Source organism: Lynx canadensis, chromosome A3 (genome assembly GCF_007474595.2).
Source record: "Lynx canadensis isolate LIC74 chromosome A3, mLynCan4.pri.v2, whole genome shotgun sequence".
In the NCBI taxonomy this organism is placed as follows: domain Eukaryota; kingdom Metazoa; phylum Chordata; class Mammalia; order Carnivora; family Felidae; genus Lynx; species Lynx canadensis.
Genome location: NC_044305.1, coordinates 51,729,162 through 51,751,386, shown reverse-complemented (window position 1 = coordinate 51,751,386; position 22,225 = coordinate 51,729,162). Strand labels below are relative to the sequence as shown.

Sequence of the window (22,225 nt, the reverse complement as noted above, 5' to 3'; positions counted from 1 at the left end):
AAGGAGAACTACAGACCAATTTCCCTGATGAACATGGATGCAAAAATCCTCAACAAGACATGAGCCAAACGGATCCAACAATACATTAAAAGAATTATTCACCAGGACCAAGTGGGATTTATACCTGGGATGCAGGGCTGGTTCAATAACTGCAAAATAATCAATGTGATACATCACATGAATAAAAGAAAGGACAAGAACCACATGATCCTCTCAATAGATGCAGAGAAAGCATTTGACAAAATACAGCATTCTTTCTTGAAAAAAAAAACCCTCAAGAATGTAGGCATAGAAGGATCATACCTCAAGATCATAAAATCCATATATGAAAGACCCAATGCTAGTATCATCCTCAATGGGGAAACACTGAGAGCTTTTCCCCTACAGTCAGGAACATGACAGGGATGCCCACTCTCGTCACCGTTATTCATCATAGTATTGGAAGTCTTAGCCTCAGCAATCAAACAACACAAAGGAATAAAAGGCATCCAAATCAGTGAGGAGGAAGTCAAACTTTCACTCTTCACAGACAACATAATACTCTATATGAAAAACCCAAAAGATTCCACCAAAAACTGCTAGAACTGATCCATGAATACAGCAAAGTCGCAGGATATAAAATCAATGCACAGAAATCGGTTGCATTCCTATACACCAATAATGAACCAGCAGAAAGATAAATCAGGGAATCAATCCCACTCATAATTGCACCAAAAACCATAAGACACTTAGGGATAAATATAAGCAAAGAGGTGAAAAATCTATACACTGAAAACTACAGAAAGCTTATGAATGAAATTGAAGAAGACACAAAAAAATGGAAAAATATTCCATGTTCATGGATTGGAAGAATATTGTTAAAATGTCAATACTACATATTCAATGCCATACCTATCAAAATAACACCAGCATCTTCACAGAGCTACAACAAACAATCCTAAAATTTGTATGGAACCAGAAAAGACCTTGAACACCCAAAGCAATCTTGAAAAAGAAAACCAAAGCAGGAGGCATCACAATCCCAGAATTCAAGCTGTACTACAAAGCTGTAATCGTCAAGACAGGATGGTACTGGAACAAAAACAGACACTCAGATCAATGGAACAGAATAGAGAACCCAGAAATGGACCCACAAACGTATGGCCAACTAATCTTTGACAAAGCAGGAAAGAATACTCAGTGGAATAAAGCAAATGCTGCTGGGAAAACTGGACAGCGACATACAGAAGAATGAACCTAGACTACTTTCTTACACTATACACAAAAATAAACTCAAAATGGATGAAAGACCTAAATGTAAGAGAGGAAGCCATCAAAATCCTCAAGGAGAAGACAGGCAAAACCTCTTTGACCTCAGCTGCAGCAACTTCTTATCTAATGTCTCCAGAGGCAAGGGAAACAAAAGTAAAAATGAACTATTGGGACCTCATCAAGATAAAAAGCTTCTGCACAGCAAAGGAAACAATCAGCAAAACTAAAAGGCAATCAATGGAATGCGAGAAGATATCTGCAAATGACCTATCAGATAAAGGGTTAGTATCCAAAATCTATAAAGAATTTATCAAACTCAACATCAAAACAAAACCAAACCAAACAAATAATCCTGTGAAGAAATGGGCAAAAGACATGAATAGACATTTCTCCAAAGAAGCCATCCAGACAACCAACAGACACATAAAAAAATGCTGAACATCACTCATTATCAGGGAAATACAAATCAAAACCACAATGAGATACTACCTGCAACACCACATGTTGGCAAGGAAGCAGAGAAAGAGGATCTCTTTTCCACTGCTGGTAAGAATGCAAACTGTGCAGTCACTCCGGGAGACAGTATGGAGGTTCCTCAAAAAATTAAAAATAGAACTACCCTAGGATCCAGCAATTGCACTCCTAGGTATTTATCCAAGGGATACAGGTATGCTGTTTTGAAGGGGCACATGCACCCCAATGTTTGTAGTAGCACTAGCAACAATAGCCAAAGTATGGAAAGAGCCCAAATGTCCATCCATGGATGAATGGATAAAGAAGAGGTGGTATATATATATACAATGGAGTATTACCCGGCAATCAAAAAGAATGAAATCTTGCCATTTGCAACTACATGGATGGAACTAGAGGGTATTATGCTAAGTGAAATTAGCCAATCAGAGAAAGACAAACACCATATGACTTCACTCATAAGAGGAATTTAAGATACAAAACAGATGAACATAGGGAAGGGAAGCAAAAATAATATAAAAACAAGGAAGGGGGGACAAAACATAAGAGACTCTCAAATATAGAGAAAAAACTGAGGGCTACTGGAGGGATTGTGGGTGGAGGGATGGGCTAAATGGGTAAAGTGGCATTAAGGAGGACATTTGTTGAGATGAGTACTGGGTGTTATACATAGGGGATGAATCACTGGAATCTACTCCGGAAATCATTATAGCACTATATGCTAACTACCTTGGATGTAAATAAAAATAAAAATAATAATAATAACAAAATAAAAGATATTATAATACCTTCTTCAAAATTTAAAAAAGAGAGAGAGACATATAAACCAGTTGCAAAGAATGGGTGTTAATATTCTGAATCAAACAATCAAATTCTAAAAGGACTACTTTGGCCAACGTGAACATTAATTGGATATGCAATGATATTAATAATTCTGTTTTTTGTATCATAATAGTATTTGTCTACTTTAAAAAAAAGTATTTTACAAATACATTCAGAAATATTATAAATTAAATGATATGCTCCCTGGGATTTATTTCAAAATAATGTAGGAGAATTAAGGATATGGTAAATGTGAGTAAAAGTGAAATAAGACTAGCCATGCATTGTCAATTGTTGAGGATTGATGATGTATATCCAGGAGGGGTTAACCATATATTTGAGAGAGAAAGAGAAAGACAGAGATAAAAGGATGTGGCCATCTCCTAGGCCATGCTACAACAGTGGAACAGAGGCCCCCAATAAACAAAACCATAAACCATAACTTTTGGGCCCTCACTTAAAAGACTTAAATGCAATCAGAATGTCATCAAACAGTACACAAAATAGGAGAGAGATGAAGGGGACACAACATGAACATGAGCATTTTCAGAAGTATAGTGGACTGAGGAAAATCATATTTTTAATTTCATCAGACCAAAATTTTATGTTCATAATCAAGACATAATGTTTTTAAAAGGGAGTATTATTATTGTTATTATTGCACGTACAGAGAGTTGATAAAGGATATCAGTATTAAAACATATGGCTGGGGCGCCTGGGTGGCGCAGTCGGTTAAGCGTCCGACTTCAGCCAGGTCACGATCTCGCGGTCCGTGAGTTCGAGCCCGGCGTCAGGCTCTGGGCTGATGGCTCGGAGCCTGGAGCCTGTTTCCGATTCTGTGTCTCCCTCTCTCTCTGCCCCTCCTCCGTTCATGCTCTGTCTCTCTCTGTCCCAAAAATAAATAAAAAACGTTGAAAAAAAAATAAAATAAAACCTATGGCTAACATCACATTTAATGGTTAAAGACTGAATGCTGCTTCCCTTAGGTCAGATCAAGGCAAGAATGTACACTGGGAACACTCCTTGTGGGATGGGGAAGCACCAACAAACAACCCATTAGTTCCACATAAGGTGCTGTCTCTCACCATCTCTGTTCCTCCATCTTGGCCCTGAGAGAGGCCGTTTCTCTTGCTTCCCACATCAGCAAGGGTTCAAAGCCCCCTTGGACAAAAGCTCCCCTGGGGACCTCCTCACAGCCTTGAGAGCCAAAAAATGCCTGCTTCGGGAGGCCGCATCCTTGGCTCCATCAGCTCCGGAGAGAACTCACAGGGCACCCTGCTGGACGGCATCTGCCTAAGAATCCTCTTGAAAACAGCTATCTGACAGGCATCTGAGGCTTTCCATAAAGAGTAAGGTAACTCACCAGGCGCCTGGGTGGCTCAGTCAGTTAAGGGACCAACTTTGGCTCAGGTCATGATCTCACGGTTTATGAATTCAGACCTGCCTCAGGCTCTGTGCTGACAGCTCAGAGCCTGGAGCCTGCTTCCAATTCTGTCTCCCTCTCTCTGCTCCTCCCCTGCTTGTGCTCTGTCTCTGTCTCTCAAAAATAAATAAACGTTAAAAAAAAATTTTTTTTAAGAGTAAGGTAACTGGCCTTTTGGGGGTACCTGACCCTCAATACAGTACTCCCATCATCCTAACAGCATTTTAAGGTATGGAAAACGAGGGTCTCAGGGGTGATTTGCCCAATTCTCATAGCTACTAAAACATAGCAGTGGCAGGATTCAAACCTACCAGGGTTTGTGATACCCAATACCAGGGTTTGTCCCCCCCGCCCACCGGAACGTGCAGAAACCTCCCCCACCCCGGGTTAGGCCACGGAGTCGTGCGGAGCTGGCAGATGGCGGGGCAGGGTGCGCGCAGGGACCCGCCTCCCGGAGGAGAAGCGGAAGCGGAAGCGCCATCAGACGGTAGCCATGGAGACGCGGGGGGTGGCGGGTAGCCACGGAGAAGCGCGACCTTTAACCTGCAGCCGAGGGTACGTCAGAGGCGACAGCAGACGGAAGTGCGGAGTCGGCGGCGGCTGGGCTGTGGGGTTGCGGGGCAGCGGGGCTGCGTGGCCACTGCAGGCCGGCTGCCATGGAGGTAACGCTGCTCGGGCGACCGGACTGGGACCGGGGCCCACCATCTCCCCGCGGGGCCTTCCCGAGCCGCGGTTTGAGACACGGGGATGGGCGCCGTGTGAGTTCTTGGCAACCTTCCCTTTGCGCCCCGCAGCCCTGCGCTGCTCCGGTCTCTGCCCCTACTGCCCCAAACTCAGTCCCTAGATTACCTGGCTCCTTAGAGCCAGATTGTATATGATTTGCCACAGCGACAGACCCCACCTTCCCTAACTCACATAGGAGTTTCCTACACTTGATTCCACGGAGAGGCTTTACCTGTAAAGGTTCCAGCGTTCTGAGATTAGGAGAAGAGTTCTTGATACGTGGGTTTGATTTTGTTTTGCAGGATCCTGTTCAAGATGGGGTGGCTTCACCAGCCACCTCTGGGACCGGGAAATCTAAGGTGAAGAGAATACAGTACTTGACTAGCCAATTCACTGAAGAGTGGAAGGGTGATGAATGGAAAACTTTGGCATGGGTAGGAGGGTGGCCTATTTAAAAGAAACCCTTCCCCAAGGGCTCTCGATTCTAATTGACACAGTAACCAATCTGTTATCTTTTTTTTTTTTTTTTTTTAAGTTTCATGGTGTGAAAGGAATGGACCTTGTTTACTTCCTGCTCCTGGTTAGCACCGCTGAGAGATTCTGCAATTTTTCAAACATTAATCTATGAGGATTTATATAGTGTAGTGGAAAGAGCAGTGACATTAAGTAGGAGTCAACGGACTCAATTCTGTAGGTTACTCCTACAGTATGAAAAAAAGGTTGAATTAGGTAATTTTTATGGTCTGGTACAACGTTTAACATTCCATGATTCTAAAAAGATAGTGGTTTATTGCTTGCATACTAAGTTTTCAGTACTTCCCTGAACAGTTACTTCATCATTTAAGCTTCATGGTAACCATGAGACAAGTACTTTTGTTATCCCAATTTTACAGATGAGAAAACTGAGCCCAGAGGTTAAGTAATTTCCCTGATTTCTTAAAAAGACTAAATGCACCCTGATTTGTCTTGTTGCTATATTTATGCTTACATATTTTCAGGTAGCCAAAGACATTTCAGCCTTGAATAATTTTACAGCTCCAAGGAACGTTAAGTAGAATTAGTCCCAGTCCCCTAATTTTACAATTAAATCAAAACCCAGAAAGTATCTTAACCTAAACAAGAATTTATGTAAGAGGATATGTGCTGTTTTTTATATTTCATAGCAGTCCCTTAACTGGTATTTATTGAGTTGAAGTTGCAGTTGCTACTTTTAAAAAATATGGTTTGGTTGACATGAAGATTTATTCAGTAAGATGTTTTTAAGAAGATATTATATTTCTTTTTTTGTGGTCTGAAAGGAACATGAGTTATAACAAATTAGTAATATCATTACATCTTTCAGCTGGAAACCTTGCCCAAGGAAGATCTTATCAAGTTTGCCAAGAAGCAGATGATGCTAATACAGAAAGCTAAAGCCCGATGTGCAGGTATTGAGTTGAAAATACTCATCTTTACCACAATCTCATTGAATCATGATTTAAAATACTAGGTTTTTAGTTGTATATTGGCTTATTTTGTTTACCAGTGAATCCAGTAAAATCTTACTCAGTGTGAAATCTATTATTATTTAACATTCTAACCATTTACCTGTGATTTTTTTTTTACCATCACACATCTCTAAACGGCAGTTATTTTTGAACTATTAAAATAATTTAAATAATAAAATAATAAAAGTCAAGGAAGAGGATCTTAAAGAAAAATTTGGTTAAAATTAAGCATTTTTTTGGATTTGGATTGTATATTGATCTAGATAAATCATTTTTTTCTAGGGTAGTCAGTTGAAATGTCAGAGATAGAAGATTGTGAGCCCAAAGAAGTAAAAAGAGGCCTCAAGTAAAGTAATAAAATATTTCCATTCCTGGAATGTTGAAATATATTTGTTGAAGTTGATTGATTGCCTGTTCAACTTTATATTCCTAAAGAATGTAGATATTAGTATTCTTTTCAATATGTGCTGTGAGGTCATGAATTTCCAATGACTTAACAAATGTTAATTGCTACAAGCCAAGATTTATTTTCTACTAGAAAAGGTCGCATTGTGTTTAGGGAGATTGGGCCAGTTTGTGATAAAGAGAGTAATAAATATATTTGGAAACGTGTTCTAGGCTCCAGACCTGGACATGAGTTGATGAAATAGGTTAGTATTTATGCTTAGTATGAGGTTAATTATTGCTTTAAGATTATACAGTAAGAAGTTATTTACAGCTAAAATACTATAATGTCTCAGATTTGCATCAAAAATATCAAGATAGGTAAGAAAAAAGGAAAAATACAGGTCAGGATGAAACAAGAGTCCATGTAATTATTGCTAAATTAAGGTGATGGGTGTATTAATCATACTGTCCTTTCTGCTTTTCTTACTTGTCTGGAATTTTCCATAAGAAAAAAGGAAAATAAAAGGTAATATGGGGTGAAATGAGTACTTTCTCAAAATATCTGCTGCTTTATTCTAATTTATAGTGTCTTTTTTTTTTTCTTAAAGAATGTACTTACCACTTTAGACAATAATTATTCTCTTCATTTCTGAACTGGAATTTTTTTAATAATTATTTAGAATTGGAGAAAGAAATTGAGGAATTCAAAACAAAACCTGTTGCTGGAGGAACTGGTGATATTATTAAGGTAATGCAAAAGTTGCAAATATTGCTTTAATTTTTATTTATTTACTTAGAGGAAATGTGTAATAACAAATCAAATTTCCTTTAAAGCTGTCAGTGTGCCAGAGTCCTGTCTGGCTTTTGCCTCTGTTTTTCCACTTCCTCTCTGCCCTTGGTTAAGTTTTTTACCTCTCTTTCTGTGTGAAATGAGTGGTACTCTCTTCTCTTTTCCATCACACACACTCTGTAATTAAGGCGCTGCCTTAATCTCAGCCCTGCTCTTCCCTCTCCCCCTCAGAAAACCCGTGCTCAGGAATTTGATGGTGATTTTTAGGCCAATGGATGCATAAAATCTATGAATAGATAATATATACCTGGATGTGATTACTGACCCACATCTCACAGTTGAATCTCTAGCTGTTTGGGGAAAGATTTAAATATTCACCCATTTCTCTTGTCTTTTCTTTGTGTTTAGCATGGCCAAATCCCTTTTAGTGGACAACCAGTGGCAGCACTGTTTTTCAGACCTTTTAACTTTAGAGAGACTTCAGTTTTCCTGTTTCCTCTATCCTGTACATGTGTCAGCCACATGTGTCAGTGATCTATAGTTCCTTCAGGATAATGCTGCAGTTTATCAGTACACTTTCTCTTCCCTAACCCGGCTCTCTCTTCTCTTTTTGTTTTATATGCTCTTGCCAGATCACAGGGTATTGTTTTTATCTTGTTTATCTGTTGAAGAACCTGAATTGCTTATTCTTACTTACAGGCCCCTAATGCTAACTAAATGTACCCTCCCCACCCATTTGGTCTAATCTTTAGAGTTTCCTTTGTTTCTCAAAGCTTTGTAATGTTTTTTTCCATGCTTTTCTAAATTTTCTAAATTTCTAGTAGTCATCTTATTTCTAGTAGTTATCTTCTAGCACATTGGGATACATCTAAAGTTTTATTCAAAGCTGATGTATTTGACTTTCATTTTTAGAAGAGGAATAATCATATTTTCCATGTCAAAATTTGAAGGTATATGAAGTTATATGCTGCTTCCAAATGCAAGGGGGAGGTGAAATTGCATGTTAAGATAATGAAATTTCTAGTACATGTCACTCTTGTTATTATCTCTTTGCTGGAATCAAGTCTGTATTTCCTAAGAAATAACTGTGCATCTGTGCCTCTAATCTTCAAGATTTTTTATATCTGTTTTCAGTTAATGACCTGTATATATCCCCTAAAAATCAGTGAGTGTTTTTAGGATTGCCCTGATATTTACCAATCAGAAGTTTATATTGCAATATTCTATGTAATGTGAAAAAGCTAATTTTAAAACTAAAATTGTTTTAACCAAAGTAATCTGTGCACATAATTTACAAATAATGCTAATAACTAAATAACTTATTAAAACACTAATAACTTCTAGAAATTATTTCTGTATTTCTAAATAATACAGTTACACTGCTATTCCTTGATTTATCCATTTTAGACATTTAGCTATTAACTTGCTGTTAACAGCATATGAAAATTTTGCTATCTTTCCCAATAACTCCTACTTTCCATTGATCAGATAGATCAGATCATCTTTACTGTTTTTTCCTGGGCCCCCCCCCCCCACCCCCCTTCTAAAGCCTTCTGTCCTGCATTAATTTGTTCTGGTTGTTCTCTAGGTCTGCCACCCAGTTTTCCTGGAAATGGCCTTGTGCCATGATCCTGTGAATTTTTACACTGCTTTTCTATATTGGCCCCCCATTTGCTAAGTGACATGTTATTCACTTTGGTGGTTAACCTCATCTTCATAGAGTATGCCCTTCTGTAGCATCCTAAGAAGGGATGTATGGGAGGAAAATGTCATCCCATATTTTAAAATGGCTTTATTCTACCTATGTTTGAATAATAGCTATAACTTGATATAGAACTCTAAATTTTCTACATCTGTTGTTTGGTTTGTTTTTATTACTTTACGTAAGTTCAGAAGTAGACAGATATAGAGTGATAGTAGACTAATTTATTTAAGATTTTAACATTTTTATAGATTTTAAACATTTAGGTTTAACTTAATCTGGATTCATGATGAATTGGATTTGTGATTTTCCTGTTTGTAAAGTCTTTCGATATTTGTATCATGTTATGCAAATTTTGTAGAATAACGGAATCTGCTTCTTATTTTGTCTGAACAAGTTCATATGTAATTGGGATAATCTGTTCTTTGAAAATTTGATAGAATTCACCTGTGAAACTATTCCTTCTGTTACCTTAGGTGGACAGTTTTAAACAACTAGTTTAATTTTTAAATTGTTACAGTATTAGGCTTTTTAATTTTTTTTTCTTGAGTTAATAAAGCTATATTTTTATTCCTTTCATTTCAGTTTTTAATGTTATTGCCAAATAATTGTTCATAATATTCTCTTTAGCTGTTTAATCTCTGATTTATATGTAGATATGTTTCCTTTTTATTTTTATTGTTGTGACTTCTGTCTTCTCTTAATCAGTCTTGCTAGAAGTTTTACTTACTCTTGTTGATCTAGTTTCCATTTCATTTACTTTCTATCCTGTTAAATTTCTGCAGAGAACAAACCTGTCTCTGAGGAAGATGGGACAGGGGTGATTTCTTGCCTTTTATGCTCATCCTCTCTATTCATATTGTCAACCAATCCCCAGTTTTTGAATCCCACACATTATACTTCCCTCAACAATATCTAGGGCCTCCAATTTCTGGACATTTAATTTACTAGAGTATTTGCCAGCTTCTCGTGTGTTTCCCTGTGAAGACACTGTAAGTTTTACTTTTCTTCCTCTTTCTAATTCAGTTCCTCCTCCACTTTTCAGTTTTTCAAAAATATGGTGAAATTTCCCGTAGTCCTTATTTATTTTCTCCTTTTCTCTTTGTTCTTACATATAGACCTTTTTAAGTCTTTTATTCTTACTTCAGTATGGTTTGGAAATGGTGAAGAAAAAATTGCGCATGTGTTCAATCCATCATTTTTAACCTCTGGCAAACAAATCACCCTGCTCCAAAACAGGCATTGACTGAACGTCTGGATGCTCTTCTTCTGGAAAAAGCAGAGAGTGAGCAACAGTGTCTTTATCTGAAGAAAGAAAATATTAAAATGAAGCAAGAGGTTGAGGTAAGGCAACAATGTAATGTTTGGTTTTTTAATTTATTTACTATAGTCATGAATTTTAGAGCTAAAATCTTAACAAGCATGTGATTTGATGACTTTAATAATTTACAACAACAAATTAATATCTAAAAAAGAAAAACAACTGAAATCCCTCATCTACATAGAGATAGAACTAGCATTTAGTTTTTGCATTTCTTAATCCTCTTTATTGCTGTAATGTTACTCTTTAATGAGAATTATTAAAAATTACTTGTTTTGTGAAAAAGTACTTGTTTAAGTAAGTTGACTCTCACACATACTCTAAATGAATCATTGTTCAGTTCTGGAATAGTCAATTGCCTATTGGGTCTGGGCTAATTTTCCCCAAAAGTCCCCTATTGTTCAACTCAGGAGATAACTCATTAAAACTTTGTGACTCAATATAACTTCCGTAATTTATCCCTTTTTAAAAGGAAATTAAATCCAGAGATTTCTTAGATTTTAGTTATTACCCTGAATAACACATTTAGTACTGCAACGTGCAGTATGATACTTAAGGTAGTTGCAGCCTGAGCAGAATTCTTGGGAGTCTCAGTGTCATATTGCTCTATGTACATTTTTGCTCACTTCCTTTTCTCTCCAGTTAGCCTGTGGCTAATATTTTTCCTGAAGGCAGGCATTTCTTTTGTCTTAATTAGGTATTTTTGTGTGCTGATTTTTATAATAGGATTCTATTACTAAGATGGAAGATGTGCACAAGGAGTTTGAACAATCACAAGGAAACTATGTGCAAGAAATTGAAAATCTGAAAAATGAATTAATGGCAGTACATTCCAAACACAGTGAAGATAAAGCTAGCTTGCAAAAGGAACTGGAAGAAGCAACAAAAAAACAATTAGAACTTTCCGAACAACTTAAATTTCAGGGTAACTGTGAAGATAATGTTAAAAAACTACAAGAGATTCAGAACATCAAGCCAGTCTTTGAGGAACAAATTTTATATCTGCAAAAACAATTAAGCACTGCCACAAATGAAAAGGAGCAAGAAATTACGCATCTCCAAGAAGTCATTGAGGCTAATTCCCAGCGTTACCAAAAAGATATTAATAGTTTGCAAGAAGAGATTTTGCAGTTGAAAGTTGCACACCAAGAAGAGGTGAAAGATTTGATGTGCCAAATAGAAGCATCTGCAAAAGAACGGGAAGCAGAAGTGAGTAATTTAAACCAGCTAAAGGAGAATTTAGTCAGACAATGTGAAGCAAGTGTGAAGAACATTCAGGAGAAATATGAATGTGAATTAGAAAACTTAGAGAATGTGCCAGATGCAAACCACGAAAATCAGATGTGTCCTATGCTCTTACAAGAAGAAGCTTTTGTAGAACAAGTAGTAAACGAAAAAATCAAACACTTAGAAAACACCTTAAAAGAACTGGAGTCTCAACATAGTATCTTAAAAGATGAGGTAACTTACATGAATAATCTTAAATTAAAACTTGAACTTGATGCACAACATATAAAGGATGAGTTTTTTCATGAACGGGAAGACTTAGAGTTTAAAATTAATGAATTATTGCTAGCTAAAGAAGAACAGAGCTGTGTAATTGAAAAATTAAAATCTGAACTAGAAGATTCAAACAAACAATTTTGCTGTATTGTAGAACAACATAACAAAGAAGTACAGAGACTTAAGGAACAGCATCAAAAAGAAATATCAGAACTAACTGAGACATTTTTGTCAGGTTCAGAAAAAGAAAAATTAACACTAATGTTTGAAATACAAGGTCTTAAGGAGCAGTGTGAAAACCTACAGCAAGAAAAGCAAGAAGCAATTTTAAATTATGAGAGTCTGAGGGAGATTATGGAGATCTTACAAACAGAACTGGGGGAATCTGCTGGGAAAATAAGTCAAGAGTTTGAATCAATGAAGCAACAGCAAGCATCTGATGTTAACGAACTTCAGCAGAAACTCAGAACTGCCTTTAATGAAAAAGATGCTCTTCTTGAAACTGTGAATCGTCTCCAGAGAGAAAATGAAAAGTTGTCCCAACAAGAATTAGTGCCAGAACTTGAAAATACCATAAAAAGTCTTCAAGAAAAGAATGAAGTGTGTTTAGTTAGTCTCAGTCAAAGAGATACCATGTTACAAGAACTTGAAGCAAAGATAAGTTCCCTCACTGAGGAAAAAAATGATTTCATAAGTAAAATAAAAACTTCTCATGAAGAGATGAATAATCTCCATAAAAAATGTGAAAGGGAAGAAAGATTGATTGTAGAACTTAGGGGAAAAGTAGAGCAAACTAGCCACTGCAACAGTGAACTGGAACAAAAGGTAAATGAATTAAGAGGAGAACTAGAAGAAACTTTAAAAGAAAAGGATCAAAATAACCAAAAACTAGAAAAACTTATGGTTCAATTAAAAACTGTCTCTGAGGACCAGGAAGCACTATCATCTGAAGTTAAGTCTCTTTATGAGGAAAATAATAGATTAAGTTCAGAAAAGAACCAGTTGAATAGGGATTTGGAAGTTCTCCTGTCCCAAAAAGAAGATGTTATGCTTAAGGAACACATTTCTGAATTAGAAAAGAAACTTCAGGTAACAATTACAGAACGAGATAATTTAAGTACACTGTTTGAAAATGAGCAGGTTCAGAAGTTATTTGTCAAAACTCAGTTATATGGTTTTCTGAAGCAGATGGAGTCAAAAGTTTCAGAAGAAGATGAAGAGCAAGATGTTGTAAATATCCTACAAGCTGTAGGTGAATCCTTAGCTAAAATCAATGAGGAAAAACACAACTTGATATTTCAGTATGATGAAAGGGTAGCAGAGTTAGAAAAAAAGATTAAGTGCCTTCAAGAAGAGAATGCAGTTCAGCATGAAAAGCTTCAGTCTCTACTAAGAGACCATGAACAAGAGAAAGTTCTCTTAAGGAAAGAATTAGAAGAAACCCTGTCGCATAAAGAGGCCTTGCAGTCTGATCTTCTAGAAATGAAGAATGCTAATGAAAAAACAAGGCTTGAAAATCAGAATCTTTTAAGTCAAGTTGAAGAAACCTCTCAAAACTTACATAGCAAAAATAAAACCCAAAATGAAAAAGAACAGTCTTTTGTAAGGGAGCTTGAAAACCTGAGGCTATCGCAGGAACAAAAAGAAGCTGAATTGCAGGACGTGAGAGCAGAGTTGTTGTTATTAAAGGTACTATTATTTCAATTTTATTAATTTAAATAAATTCTTAGTTCTAGTACTAGACTAGAAAATACATACATTAAATTTTTACACTTTTAAGTCAGAAGTAAATTGTTTTCTGAAAAGTACATTAAACATTTTCATGTTACGTATTCTGTATCCATATTGGTCACTTTTTGGTTTTAGATCATTTTAGAATCTTGATCTGGCATAAGATTAAATGATTAAGGGGTTAAATGTCTTGGTCAAAATTGCATAACTAGTCAACACCAAAACTACAACATGAAAAAACTAGAATTTCATTCTGGTGTGATACACATTTTACCTTTCTTAAAGAGCACTATTGAGCAGAAAAGTGGGCTATTGTGGTGTTTAACTTTAGCCAAAATTTTAGATTTTTGTCCAAAATTTGTGAAAGTATGATAAACTATAATCATTTAATCTTTTCTTTATTGCATTATGTGTTTGGTATGTGTCAGGTTGTTCATCTTGGCCTTGGATACTACTGTTTTTTTACAGTAAATTCTATATGCATAAGGTCAGTATTACTTGGTCTATCAAGGTAAGAAAAAGACTGCTCATCAAATTGCTTTTTGTGTGAATTTTCTTTAATGAGGATTTTCTCATGCTTGATATGATGGCCAATTAGTTCATCATGGGAAATGAAGTGATTTTCTTTTTGTTTTTCCTATAAAATCTAGGATTCCTTAGAGAAATCACCTGTAGAAAATGATCAACCTTCTTTAGTAAAAGAGTTGGAAGAAAAAATAGGTAAGTATGGTTTTGTATATGTTGTCACAATGAATTACACAGATTCTTCTAGAGTTAGAATACATTGAGAAATGTAGCTGATTAATGAGTTGTTAAATCATGATAACTAGCTGTCTCTAATGCCCCCATTTTTGCTTCTCTGCCATCTGTTTGCCTTCCTTTCCAAAATTACCACTCTCTTGTTTAATTGTTTAATCTAAAGGACTGATGTGATTCCATTTATAAATGGTTCCATGATGGTTTGGGGATTTTTCATTTATTTAGCAAAGTTTATTTGAATGCCTAGCTAGATAGGCACTAGTAATAGCAAGTGATTAAAATACAGACCATGTCTTCAAAGAGCCAAGTGCCAGAGGGGCTGTTGTAGTTTGAAGTGTCGACAAGGTGTAATGCTGGAAGTACAGGAAGGCATGATCGGCTGTCTGTCTTCAGGTAGGAAAAACATCACAGAATAGGCTATACTTTTGTGTTGAAGAATGAGAAATTTGACATGAGAAGAAAGGTATTCTGGCAGGAGAGAACGGCAGGTGTGTGAATATCAACATACATAACATCAAGGAGCATACCAAGAAGTTCCTAGAGAGGCAGGAGTATGACCACAAAAGCACTAGAATGTATGCAAAGAAGTTGAGACTTTGTCCTATACACATCTTTGTCATAGTAACATTATGGAGTAGTTATTTTATTCCCATTTAAAAATAAGAGACAAATACTTAGAAGTGTTAAGTAATGTGCCCATAAATCTTCAATTTAGCGTCTAGTTAGTCTAGTGAGGGAGAGGTAGCAGCGGAAGCTGGAAGATTTTTAAATGAATGCTAGTTTTCTTATAGTGGATGACTGGGACAAGTGGGGTTAAAAATGAGATTAGGAACTCGGTTTGAGACAAATTTAACAACTCAGATGGTGATGTCAGGTAGACTACTAAATATGCAAATCTGGAGTTATGGGGAGAGAGGTAGATCCGAGGTAAAAAGTTGTAGTTAACAGAACAGTTAAAAGCCATGAGATGGAGATCACCAAGGAAGTGAATGTAGAAAAAATATGAAGACCAGAGACCGTTCTCTGTCATTTAAAAGTCTGAAAGATGGGAACAGCACAGGAGATTGGGAAGGAGCGGCCAGTGAGTTGGGAAAACCCAGAATATAAAATGTGTTGGAAATTAAGATCGATGAAGTGCAAGTAACAGAAGTGTTTAAAGAGGGAAAAAAGGGGCGCCTGGGTGGCTCAGTCGGTTAAGCGGCCGACTTTGGCTCAGGTCATGATCTCGCGGTCCGTGAGTTCGAGCCACGCGTCGGGCTCTGTGCTGACAGCTCAGAGCCTGGAGCCTGTTTCAGATTCTGTGTCTCCCTCTCTCTGACCCTCCCCCGTTCATGCTCTGTCTCTCTCTGTCTCAAAAATAAATAAACGTTAAAAAAAAAAGAGGGAAAAAATATTTAACCATGGCAAATGCTAGAATAGGTAAAGTAACATCAGTACAAAGAACTAACCATTGGATTAAGCAAACTAGAGGGCATTGGTAACTTGATAACCTTTTCCGTGATATGCTAAAGCCAGAGCCTGAATGAAATATGTTCAAAAAAAAAAAAAAAAAAGAAATTTGAGAGCATGTGTACACATGCTTACAAAGGGATTTGCTTATAAAAGAGATGAGATAGTATCCAGAGGGGAAGTGTGGTGGTTTGCCTTTTTTTGTTTGTGTGCTGTTTCAGCAATCCTTTTATGACCTTTCCCATCCTCTTTGGTGCTTCCACTGGGGCACCTGGGTGGCTTGAGTCAGTTGAGTGGCCAACTCTTGATTTCAGCTCAGGTCATGATCTCATGTGTTCATGAGTTCGAGCCCTGCATCGGGCTCCATGCTGACAGTACAGAGCCTGCTTAGGATTCTCTTTCTCTCCCTCTCTCTCTGCCCCTCCCCACTCTCTCTCTCTCTTTCAGAATAAATAAATAAACTTTAAAAAAAAAAGGAAAGAAAGAAAAAAAGAAAACTCCATTAGAGAGGGGGATTTGCTGCACAAGAAAGAGGGAGCTTTGCTGCACTGATTCTTGAGTACGTGAGAGGTGTAGGATGAAATGCAAAAGTGGAACAATTGGCCAGTGCTGCACAAACACACAGACAAAACAATCACCTGTAGCAGCAGAGAAAGGCAGAGTCTGTGAGCACAGGTGCATCTGGATTAATGAGCGAGGACAGAAATTCAGATAACTTAAGCAGAGATATCAAGAAATAAGATCTGGAACACAGGAGCTGAAATAGAGGAAATGGCTAAAGATGTTAAGGAAGAGATCAGGATTGGAGTGTGTCTACAGAGCAAAAGTATTTAACTGTATCTGATATTTCCCCATATGATCCTGATTTGCAATTTGCCACCTAAAATCCTACCATAGTTGAGTTTCTAGGAAATCTTCTAACATTAAAGGAGCACTAATAGCCTCTCCAATTCCTAGACACTTATGAAATGAGTAGGTTATTTTGACAGTTGGAAGGAAATGGACATTTTTACCATTGTTTCCCTTGCTTAGGTAATGACTAAACTTTCACTTAAAAAAATAGATACTAATATTTTTGCTACTTATTACTTTTAATTACAGATTACAGATTTTGCGTTCCAGATTAAAGGTCAATTTCTAAGGCTAAAACAAGTAAATAATTTGGATTTTTTCCTTTTGAGTTCATATATATAATCCTTTCATTTTGTGTTTTTAGGATATCTGGAAAAAGAATCCAAAGAGAAAGAGGAAAAAATAAATAAGATAAAACTAGTTGCTGTGAAGGCAAAAAAAGAACTAGATTCTAGCAAAAGAGAGGTAAGGTGACTTAAAAATACAAGATTCAATAATCTTGCATATTAGAAAATCTAGTTTTTCTGTCCATAAAAAACTTTTTAGGGGCGCCTGGCTGGCTCAGTCGGTAGAGCACATGACTCTTGATCTCAGCATCGTGAGTTCAAGCCCCACATTGGGTGTAGAGATTACTTAAAAATAAAATCTTTAAAAAACAAAACAAAATTTTTTATCATATATTTAAAATAGGCCCAGACTCTACGGGAAGAGCTTGAATCTGTTCGATCAGAAAAGGATCAGTTGTCTACTTCCATGAGAGATCTCATTCAAGGAGCAGAAAGCTATAAGGTAAAAATAGTTATTTTAATAGCAAGTTATATTTGTAACTTTTAAGTTAAGGAATGTACTAGAAATGTAAAACTTGTCCATAAGACAGTCACCTTGTATTTTTTAGTAAATTTGTTTCTATTTTTTTGTGTAATGTCATAGCATCCTAGTATCAAGATTTTAAGTGTCTGAGATTTAAAGTACCTTCAAGCTGTTGTTTTTTAAAACCAAAATTCTGTCTTGGGATTTCCTAATAAAATCAGTAACAAAAAAGATGACTATTATTACTGTTATTATTTTATATTCTGGCCAAGTGAATAAACTTGAAACTCAAACAACAGGTTTAAAAGGAAAGTAAAAGCATTATTTGGAGGTAATATGCTTATCAACCTAACAGAATATTATAAAAAAATTTAAAATTAAAATAAGAGAGTGCAACAAAATCCCTGAATGTAAGATAAATACCTTTACATTCTTGTATGTATTTATTCAGCAAATATTTATACAGTCAGAGTGAGTACTGAGTACTAGGGAGATGCAGTCCACCAAATAGACTAAATTCCTGCCCTCTAAGGACTTAAATTCTAATGGCAATAACAGAGAAGTAGACAAAAAAAATTTAAGAAACTTACAGTGTATAACAATAAAAGAGGATGGTATCAACAAGAGAGTGAGCCAAGTAGGATTGATTGAAAGAAGAAAATTCCATAGAAGCCAAAAAATAAAATTTCAGGAAGAACTTTAATGAGAAAACTTGGCACTTCATGAAGAAAACTGCAAAACATATATATAGCAACTATTATTATTTGATATACTTGTTTTCAGGTTGGTTTACATGTTCTGAAACAATTTCACTAAAGATTTATTTATCTATTTTGGTTAGGCAATCTTGACAATTATTTTAAGTTTCAAATGGGAAATAAGCTCACAAGAATAGTTAATACTTTTTAAAGTGAAAAAAGAAAAGCATCTTGCTCTAGCAGGTGTGAAATTTATTACAAAACCATAATAATGTGATACAATTCTGATATAAAAATAAGACATTAATTTAACAGAAGACAGAGACCTCTGCATAACAACAAACACTTCTAGGCCAGCCTCTTTTCTAAGCACTTTACATATCTTATCACACTTAATTCTAAAAAAAAATTTTTTTTAGTAAAAAAAAAACAAAAAAACAAGAAACATATAATTAACATTGCTGCTATCACACAGCAAGTAACAGAATAAAGCCAAGTTTGGATTCAGGAAGTCTGGTTCCAGATCTGTTCTATCACCAACTAAGCTAGATTGTATACTAGCCCAGTAAGATTTGAAAACATTGAAACCAACAAAGAAGGAATTAGGTAACTACTTCAGAATAATTTAGTTAGATTTTTACTTTACTCCCACACACCAAAATAAATTCTAGGTGGATTTAAAGAGTTTTGTGAAAAGTGAAAAGGATTTTTTAAAACCTGGTATAAAACAATCATTTTACTGCTGGATATGAGATATGTTTCTAAACTTAAAAGCAATTGAATTTACAAAGGAAAAGGTAGACTGAACTATATAAAATAAAAAATTAACATGAAAATATGACAAGGGATTAATATCCTTAATATATAAAGGTATTTGACACATCCATTTTTTTAAAACACTTATTTGAAATTTAAATATAGGCTCATTTGTCTTTTATGAGCCATTAGCAGCTTGCTTCTTTACATTTTAATCTAATTTATTAATTTTTATCAATGGGTAGACCAGGTATGCCAATTTCTTTTTTTAAACTATAGAGATGCCTGGGTGGTTTAGTCGGTGAAGCATCCAACTTTGTTTCAGGTCATGATCTCACGGTTCATGAGTTCGAGCCCCGCATTGGGCTCTGTGCTGACAGTTCAGAGCCTGGAGCCTGCTTCGGATTCTGTGTCTCCCTTTCTCTCTGCCCCTCCCCTACTCACACTCTGTTGCTCTCTCTCAAAAAATAAGCAAACATTAAAAAAAATTTTTTTAATATAGATTTCAGGGGCATTTGGGTGTCTCAGTCGGTTGAGTGTCCAACTTTCGATTTCAGCTCAGGTCATGATCCCAGTGTTGTGGGATCCCCTGTGTCAGGTTCCGTGCTGAGCGTGGGGCCTTTTTAAGATTCTTTCTTCCTCTGCCCCTCTCTCCTTACACATGTCCACTGTCTCTCTCAAAAACCAATAAAAATTAAATATATATATATATATAGATAGATTCCAAAAGACAAAAAAAAAAAAAAAAAAAAGAATATCAAAGAATGGTGAGCCAAGTACAAAAGGTACAACTGCATAATGAGAATGCTCACAGGAAAAGAAAGACATGCCTTTCAAGAAATGTTAAAAATTTAGGGCGCCTGGGTGGCTTAGTCAGTTAAGCATCTGACTCTGGATTTCAGCTCGGATCATGATGTTACAGTTCGTGGGTTCAAGCCCTACATCAGGCTCTTTGCTTAGAGCACAGAGCCTGCTTAGGATTCTCTCTCCCCCTTGTCTGCCCCTCCTCCAGTCTCACACATGTTCTCTCTCTCTCTCTCTCTAAATAAACTCTTAAAAATTTTTAAAGTTCCTTAGAGAAGGAAAATGATGTAGGTCAGACTCAGAAAACAATACTGAAGAAGAACAAAATGGGAGAATTAACCTGACTTCAAGACTTACTATAAAACTACAGCAATCAAGACAATGTGATATTGGTAGAAGAATAAATAGATCAGTAGGAGAGAATAGAGAGTCCAGAGATAGACCCATATAAATATAGTCAGCTGATCTTTGACAGTGGAGGAAAAGATAATCTTTTAAACGGTGCTAAAACAATTAGACATCCACCTGTAAAAAAAAAAAAAAAATTGAATCTAGATACAGACCTCATACCCTTCACAAAAATTATCTCAAAAGTGGATCATAAGCCTACATGTAAAACAAAAAACTGTGAAACTCCTAGAAAATAACTGGAGAAAACCTAGGTGAATTTGAGTGTAACAATGACTTTTTAGAACACCAAAGGTATGATCCATGAAAGAATTGATAAGCTATATGTATACACACACACACACACACACACACACACACACACATACATACACAGACACACACACACATATATGTTTAAATTATAAGTATTTGTTCTGCGAAAGATAATGTCAAGAGAATGAGAAGGCATAGACTGGGAGAAAATATTTGCAAAGGACGTACATCTGATAAAGGACTGTTATCCTAAAATATGCAAAGAACTACTAAAACTCAACAGTAAGAATACAAAAAGCCTGATTTAAAACTGGGCCAAAAAACTTACACCAAAGAAGATAAACAGATGGCAAATAAGCATATGAAAAGATATTCCACACCATATGTCATCAGGGAAGTGCAAATTAAAACCACTGCATGCCTATTAGAATGGCCAAAATGTGAAACACCAACACCAACAAATGCTGACAAAGACATGGAGCAATAGGAACTCTCATTCAGAAAATCTGGTAGGGGGTACAAAATAGTACAGCCATTTTAACAGAAGTTTGGCAATTTCTCACAAAACTAAACCTACTCTTTACCATATGATCTAGTAACTATTGGTGTTTATGCAACGGAGTTGAAAACATATCCACGCAAAAACCTGCATGTAGGTGTTATAAACAGCTTTGTTTATAATTGCCAAAATTTGGGAACAACCAAGGTGGCCTTCAGTAGGTAAATGGATAGATAAACTGGTACATCCAGACAATGGAATGTCATTCAGCACTGAAAAGAAATGAGCTATGAAGCCATGAAAAGGCATGAAGGAAACTTAAATGCATGCTACTACCAAGCAAAAGAAGCCAATCTTAAAAGTCTACATAATGTATGATTCCAACTACATGACATGTTGGAAAAGGGAAAAGACAGATAAAAACAAAAAAATCAGTGGTTGGGGAGGAAGGGATGAATAGATGGAACAGAGGATTTTTAGGTTGTGAAACTACTCTGTATGATACTGATTAATGGTGGATGTATGTCATTATAAATTTGTCCAAAGCTAGAGAATGTACAACACCAGAAGTGAACCCTAATGTAAACTATGGACTTTGGATGGTGATGTGTCAGTGTAAGGTCATCAATTGTAACAAATGTGCCATGTATTATTGATAATATAGAAGGCTCTGCATTTGGGGGTAGAGGAGTAATGGGAAATCTGTACCTTCCTCTCTGTTTTGGTGTGAACCTAAAACTGCTCTTAAAAAAATGAAGTCTAAACATTTTCAAAAGTAAAACATTTTCAAAAATACATTTTAGGGGCACCTGGGTGGCTCAGTTGATTATTCAAGCCCCACATCAGGCTCTGTGCTGGCAGTGTGGAGGCTGCTTGGGATTCCCTCTCTGTCCCTCTCTCCGCCCCTCACCAGCTTGCTCTCTCTCTCCCTCTCTCTCTCTCAAAGTAAATAAATAAACTTAAAAATACATTTTATAGTTGTAGAATTTTCTCAGTCTTTGAATAAGCTAGGGATTCCATTTGTGAGGAAACAACAGGATGTACAATTAAATCGGTCCTGCTGATATGTTTAAGAATCATGATCATTTTTTATAAAAATAGACATAACTGAGCTCCATTAGGTTCCTCAGGGAACATCAATATTAGGATGCTGAGGAATTTTGTAGACTTGTGAACCTGGCCAGTTTCTTTTTTCAGTGTTCATATCACTTAAAATAATCATTTTTATCAGTTTTTTAACGTTTATGTTAAGAGAAAGAGAGCAGGTGCACGCACACATGAACAGGAGGAGGAGAGAGAGCAAGAGAGAGAGAATCCCAGGCCA

At 36.2% G+C, this 22,225-nt stretch overlaps 1 protein-coding gene across 2 annotated transcripts in view; it reads left to right on the top strand.

Annotated features, from left to right (window-relative positions):
* Window positions 1-4,525: 4,525 nt before the first annotated feature.
* Window positions 4,526-22,225, top strand: part of GCC2 (GRIP and coiled-coil domain containing 2) — a 66,880-nt gene continuing 49,180 nt past the window's right edge. Inside the window, exons 1-9 of one of the 2 annotated variants that reach the window (XM_030310290.2) lie at window positions 4,526-4,629; window positions 4,993-5,049; window positions 6,033-6,117; window positions 7,245-7,312; window positions 10,296-10,400; window positions 11,104-13,569; window positions 14,262-14,331; window positions 17,036-17,136; window positions 17,362-17,460. In XM_030310290.2, the coding sequence (XP_030166150.1) occupies window positions 4,624-4,629; window positions 4,993-5,049; window positions 6,033-6,117; window positions 7,245-7,312; window positions 10,296-10,400; window positions 11,104-13,569; window positions 14,262-14,331; window positions 17,036-17,136; window positions 17,362-17,460 (3,057 nt within the window). In that variant the 5' untranslated portion in view covers window positions 4,526-4,623. Of the gene's footprint in view, window positions 4,726-4,992; window positions 5,050-6,032; window positions 6,118-7,244; window positions 7,313-10,295; window positions 10,401-11,103; window positions 13,570-14,261; window positions 14,332-17,035; window positions 17,137-17,361; window positions 17,461-22,225 lie in introns of both variants that reach the window. The other variant, XM_030310289.1, reaches the window with a different exon arrangement.